General features: G+C 38.6%; 1 protein-coding gene and 1 long non-coding RNA gene across 3 annotated transcripts in view; one reads left to right on the forward strand and one right to left on the reverse strand.

Annotated features, from left to right (window-relative positions):
• Nucleotides 1-6,174, forward strand: part of LOC112162781 (serine/threonine-protein phosphatase with EF-hands 2) — an 8,140-nt gene extending 1,966 nt beyond the window's left edge. For both annotated transcript variants that reach the window (XM_036214620.1, XM_024298674.2), the window contains 14 exons: nucleotides 482-536; nucleotides 632-807; nucleotides 915-1,029; nucleotides 1,110-1,156; nucleotides 1,228-1,394; nucleotides 1,905-1,941; nucleotides 2,018-2,167; nucleotides 2,249-2,581; nucleotides 4,530-4,715; nucleotides 4,798-4,940; nucleotides 5,038-5,144; nucleotides 5,251-5,414; nucleotides 5,611-5,698; nucleotides 5,775-6,174. In XM_036214620.1, the coding sequence (XP_036070513.1) occupies nucleotides 482-536; nucleotides 632-807; nucleotides 915-1,029; nucleotides 1,110-1,156; nucleotides 1,228-1,394; nucleotides 1,905-1,941; nucleotides 2,018-2,167; nucleotides 2,249-2,581; nucleotides 4,530-4,715; nucleotides 4,798-4,940; nucleotides 5,038-5,144; nucleotides 5,251-5,414; nucleotides 5,611-5,698; nucleotides 5,775-5,959 (1,953 nt within the window). In that variant the 3' untranslated portion in view covers nucleotides 5,960-6,174. The remainder of the gene's footprint in view (nucleotides 1-481; nucleotides 537-631; nucleotides 808-914; nucleotides 1,030-1,109; nucleotides 1,157-1,227; nucleotides 1,395-1,904; nucleotides 1,942-2,017; nucleotides 2,168-2,248; nucleotides 2,582-4,529; nucleotides 4,716-4,797; nucleotides 4,941-5,037; nucleotides 5,145-5,250; nucleotides 5,415-5,610; nucleotides 5,699-5,774) is intronic.
• Nucleotides 859-3,428, reverse strand: LOC112162782. The gene is made up of 4 exons (XR_002922166.2): nucleotides 3,219-3,428; nucleotides 2,325-2,496; nucleotides 1,258-1,347; nucleotides 859-996 (listed from the first exon to the last, which is right to left on the reverse strand). It is a non-coding gene; the product is annotated as an uncharacterized LOC112162782 (long non-coding RNA).
• Nucleotides 6,175-6,181: the final 7 nt, after the last annotated feature.

A 6,181-nucleotide genomic window follows, 5' to 3' on the forward strand; every position in this document is an offset into this window, starting at 1 on the left:
AAATGTTGATGCTTCTTGTCTGAAGCAGCTCACACTGTGAAATATCTCTGGCCACTCTGCTATTTCCTGACGTCAGTGGTTCAGAATGTCCTCTCTTAGGAATTACCAAATTGAAACAAGGTTGTTTCAAAGACAGTAACTATCTTTGCCACTGGCAACGTCACTCTAAGGATTTCAGAATTCTCACCTAAAGTTTCTACTCCCAGTGTAAACATTTATTTCTCACAGTAATAAAACTGTAAAATCTTAATAGATTGTCTTACCTGACTGCACCACAGCTGTAAAGTTATGTTCAATTAATCCATAAAAACATTTATTTTGGGACTTACCTTTGACACATCCACCATTTCTTTGAAATAACCATTCAGTTACTGAGAAATCTCCATCTAAACCCATATCCATGCAGTGTTCCAACATTTTTGTTGCATTGAAAATAAACAAGAAATTAGAATAAATGTTTCCATATATTTAATTTCTACAGCTGTACAGTTTCTTCGGCTTTTTGATGGATCACTTCACCCCAGCCAGTAGTGAAAGTAAGATCCACATTTCCCTTTTTATGATGAATCTTCACCAGTAAGTCAGTCTAAGCTCTCTTCTTCTGCTTTCTCAAATCTGTTTTTTATCTAAGGAAACCTGATATCGCACATTTTCCGCGAGAACGAGATCTGCCGTGACACCGAGTGGGAAAGATACTTTTGCTACAAGGACATCGAGGTACCTGACAGCTACACTGGCCCCCATCTGACCTTCCCCATGACGTTCTGTGGCGTGTCCAAGCTGGTGGAGGCTTTTAAGCAGAAACAAGTATGAACAACCAGATATGTTTGAAGCAACAACAAAAAAACGGAGGAATTGTTTTATATTTACTCTGGAAGTCAGTTTGTTCACGCACATGTTTTTTCTCCCAGTAGCAGCTCCACGCTCGGTATGTTCTGCAGATTCTTGGGGAAACTTGGAGACTTCTAAGAATCCTTCCAAACATCAATCACGTCTCTGTTTGCCAAACCAAAGAAATCACAATCTGTGGTAAAAACCTTTTTTTTGGATCTTATGTCTTCTCAGTTTTTCTTGAATTTATGCTTTAAGCTGAATTTCCTCTGTTGCAGGAGATCTGCACGGGCAACTTGAAGATCTGCTACTGATATTTTACAAGGTACTTAAGGCAAACAAGGTGTTTTTATATATATTTCTTTGTATCCGACTACTTGAAACTGATGTGTGCAGAATGGTCTACCGTCCAGCGAGAAGCCATACATCTTTAATGGAGACTTTGTGGACCGTGGGAAGAGCTCTTTGGAGATTCTGCTCATCCTCTTTGGGTTTTTGCTCGTCTACCCAAATGATCTGCACTTGAACAGAGGAAACCATGAGGACCACATTGTTAACTTAAGGTAAAAAAGTCTGTCTGATGAGCAATGCAACTTTATTACATTTTTTTTTAATCGTTTATTGTCGTAATGTCGTTTATTCCAATAATTTCAAGAATAAGTCAAACTTAAAAAGCTTGGATTTAGTTTTCCTGAGTTTCTCTTTGTATCTGCATGTAAACAACAACATTCTTTAGAAGTTATTGACTTTTTTATGCATTGATTGTGGAAAATAAACAAATCCTCCAACATTATTTTTATTGACATACTGATTTATCCACATAATTGATGTTTCCAATTTCATCTGAGACAAAGTTGTTAAACTTTGATTAAAAAAAACAAATCTTACTTTTTTTAAGGAAACCAATATCGTTTGGATAAAAGTTTTGTCTTATATTTTAACACATCTTTCATTTAAGTCAAAGTTTGCCCTTCTTCAAAAAATGCTTCTAAGATAAATCTATTCTTTTTGCTTCTCATATGTTTGAGATCACTTAAATCTGGAACTAATCTGATCCACTTTGTTTTTGCCAGATATGGTTTTACCAAGGAGATTTTGGGAAAATACAGGGTAAACCACATGTTTGAGCTAATCTGATCTAATAAGTTAAGTATAACTGATTAGTAATCCTCAGATGTTTTTTTAGGTGCATGGCAAGAAGATTCTAAAGCTTCTCCAAAAGATCTTCAGCTGGCTTCCTCTAGCCACAGTGATCAACGACAAGGTTCTGGTGGTTCATGGCGGGATATCCAACTCGACCGACCTCAATGTGGTCAGCAGAGTGGACAGACATCGGGTGAGGAGGCCTTCAGATCCACTGTCAGTTTGTTTTGTGTCAATAAAGCTAAAACGCTCACAGGTTCTCTCAAACCTGCAGTATGTGTCAGTCCTGAGGCCTCCTAAGGTTGTCCATCAAACCCTTAATGGCAACAGGAATGAAGGTGACAACGGACCTGCTGAGGGCCGGCGCCGAGTCCGCTCTCTGACTAACCACAGCTCTGCCTTGCCTCAGAGGAACAGTCTTCCTCGCCGCTCGCTGCAAAACTCATCCATCAGCCACCAGCTGAGTTCCTCTGTGGAGGATGAGCTGAAGAGGCGGCGCAGGCTGGCGGGATTTGACCAAACCTATAAGAACGCAAATGGGTCGGACTCTGATTCTGATCCAGACTTTGCAGAAGCTCCAGAAGCAAATGGGCATGATTGGAAACAGGTACGTTATGGCGAAAACATCTGTGTCTAATCTAGACCATCTAATACTCTCTAAGTGACCTAAAAATCCACCAAAAGTGTCAAAACATCAGATTACAGGATTTTTTTTAAACTAAAGAATTTCCGATTTTATTTTTGATTGTCCAATTTAATTAAAATTAATTCCAGTTTTGTTGTTTTTAAAACCATTTTAATAGTTGCAGATAATATCCCTTCGTATTCCTTAAAAAATGTATTTTTTGGTCTCTTTTCTATTATGAACTCTTTGGTTTTGTACCAAATAGCCAAAATTTACAACAAAAGAATCCTGTTTTAGGATTTTTTTTTTTTTTTTTTTTTTGGCTAGTTGTGGAGTTTAATTATTAATTAAAAAAATCAGCTCTTCAACAGCTTTACTGAGCAACCAATGACTGCTGGTCAAATGATCACATGACCGGTTTGTTTCCACCGGCTTGAGTGAAAACCAACTTTCAGTCTTTAATTTTTTGATGAACTATGACATTGCCAAATTCCAGACTTTCAAAAAAGCAATTTAAAAAAACTGAATAAGTGTTAAAAAAAAACTGAAGCCATACAATTGACTGTATATAGAGAACTGGACATAGTGGGTGTGATGTCAGCCATCGAAAATGCCTTACCTCCAGCAAAATGAAACCAACTTAGTCGCCATTTTTCTGAGATACGGATGTCGCCATGTTGGAGCCAAATGACAGTAATTAGTCTGAGTCTGTCCAAGTCAATGTTTCTATGGCAACAACAGTCACCAATTGGGAGTATTAATTGCAATAAGGAAAAAAAATATTTTGAAAGAAAAATACTAATAGCCAGAAGGTGTTAAGAAAAACAGTATCAGACCAAGATTTTTTTTGGGGGGGGGGGCAAAAAGAATGACTGAGTAATAACTGTATATTTTTAATTTAAGTCTATGGGATTTTGGCTTCTTGGAGCCAGCAGGCACTTCCTATTTAATGGGGGAGGGGTCACCCAGTCCAGTTCTCCATATACAGTCAATGCGTCAGACTAGCTTTTTTTAAAAGTCTCTAGTGGTTATCAGGAAAACTGGATCTCTTTTTATTTATAAAACATTTTAAACATACTTAAAGTTCTTTTTAGGTTCCAACAATAATTCGTTTTTTTATCTTGCTAAATTGCACCATTTGGATGTAATAAAAATAAATCTGGCAAAGAAGGAGGTATTGTTAAAGAAAGCCATTTATTGACCTCAAAGAGGGCAAAAGGTAGCCACACCTACAAGCCATCTCCTAACCACATGTGAAGAAGTTAATTCTGATTCTGCTTGCACGCAGAGCCTATTGACGGCAACTCGACCTAACATTTGAATTTTGTCACAATTAGGAATTTTCTTCTTGTATACCTTCTGTCAATACAATATATATATATATATATATATATATATCAATCTCTTTATTCAGATGTTATTCTGTAAATTAGTACTTCAAAAAGTGACAAAAGAGCAAAATCAAGCTTCCTCAAAAATGCATAAATTTTGAAACATTTTCTTTAAATAAGCAGAAAAAAATCTGCCAGTGGGGTTAAAAAAATGTAGGTTTTACTGAGAATTTTCACTTCAAGAAAAATATTCTAGTCCCTATGACATGTTTTCTTAAACTAAGAAAATAAGCTTATTTTTCTTGCAAAAATTTTATTTTTACTTTCTTAGTATTCAGTGTTTGCAGTGTATTGGCCTTTATGAGTCTTATTTGTGCAGATGCTGCAGCACAATAGATAACAAACCAGAATCTACCAGAAAATGTTCCTAGACGTTTCTTTTGCTATGCTACAACGTAACTTTTGTAGCCCTGTAATGAAAAAAAAAATATGAGAACTTTTAGATAAGCCAGCTTTAAGGGTGGCGTTAAACTCATTCAGTTTTTCACATGAAGAACTGCATACAATCACTGGAAACAAAGTTGAAAACTTTCCCTCAGATAGTGAACCTGCTGTGGAGTGATCCCATGCCCCAAAACGGATGCATTTCCAACGAGGTGCGCGGTGGGGGCTGCTACTGGGGCCCTGATGTTACAGAGGAGGTGCTGGGAAGACACAACCTGCAGCTTCTCATCCGTTCCCACGAGTGCAAACAGGATGGCTACGAGTTCTGCCACAACCGCAGGGTGAGCACAAAGAGGACACTTTAGGGAGGAAAGTTCAGAGTAAGCAGTCATCTGATACTCTTGTTTCTCTTTTCTCATTCAGGTGCTGACAATATTTTCAGCCTCCAACTATTATGAAGTGGGCAGCAACAGAGGGGCTTACATCCGAATGGGAGCTGATCTGGTTCCGCACTTTATTCAGTACCAGGCCAGCAGGACGTGCAGAGATCTCACCCTCAGACAGAGGTACAACATACAAAAAAGGCGTATAATTAAACTACATTTTTGCAGAATGAGTCAATAAAGATGCATGGGTTACATTAAAAGTGTATTTTTTTGCCAGTGTGGGGTGGACGGAGAGATCCGCCCTGAGAGCTCTGAGGGAGCAGCTGTTTGTGCACAAATCAGACCTCATCAGGGCTTACCGGGAGTTTGATCCACATCACACAGGTACGGCCACAAATGGCTCCTTTGGGCCCACTGAGTCCCTCTGACTCAATCCGACCATTCACCAGGTTTTATTTGCTCTCCTGTGATTTTACATGTTTGACCTCAGGGAAGATCTCTATGAGACACTGGGCGAGCGCTACCGAGACCGTGCTGAAGCTGGGTTTGCCCTGGAGGGTGCTGCGCTCTCAGCTTGTCAGCAGAACCCACTATGGCATGGTGGACTACCAGCAGTGGATAAAGGAGCTGTCCATCACTGAGCCAAAATTAGAGGTGTTTATTCCCTTTTTCTTGAGTTTATTTAACTTTGAGGAGCTACAAAAACAGCAAAAATGTCTAATTTAAAATAATTACAAATGTGATAATCAAATTAATTTCATACATTCTTCAGTTTATTCAAATTTTCCATCTTATCCTATAATTCTTCTTTTAAATTTAAGAAAAAGCCTAAATTTGATCATCTTTGCAGGTGTCAGACACCAGTATCCTGGAGACAATGTATAAAAATCACTCCAATTTGGAAACCATCTTCCGCATCATAGACACGGATCACTCAGGTGAGGAAGTGACTCTTAATTTACCGGCTGATCTACTTCAGACTGCGACACGCCTCTGCTCTCTTTCCTCCTCCAGGTTTGATCTCTTTGGAAGAGTTTCGTCAGACTTGGAAGCTCCTGAGTTCCCATTTGAAGATGGAGATCAGCGATAAAGCAATCACAGACTTGGCTCACAGCATCGACTTCAACAAGGACGGCAGCATCGACATCAACGAGTTCATGGAGGCTTTCCGATTGGTCGACTTATCCGCACATGGCTGAAAGCCTGAAAGAGGAGCAGCACTGAACTGGACTCCCAACACTAAATCCATAAACCTGGCTTAGAAGCACTTATCAGTAGAACATTAGTAGATTGAGTGAATCTGGTGTTATCTAGAAGTTTTCTACCTCAATGTTGTTTTTTACCATTTTTATTTTTTAAAATCTCATTTTTTTCCCTTAAAAAAAAAATAAACATTTTGTGTGCAAGGCATTAATTATGCT

This window comes from Oryzias melastigma, linkage group LG12, assembly GCF_002922805.2.
Source record: "Oryzias melastigma strain HK-1 linkage group LG12, ASM292280v2, whole genome shotgun sequence".
Taxonomy (NCBI): Eukaryota; Metazoa; Chordata; class Actinopteri; order Beloniformes; family Adrianichthyidae; genus Oryzias; species Oryzias melastigma.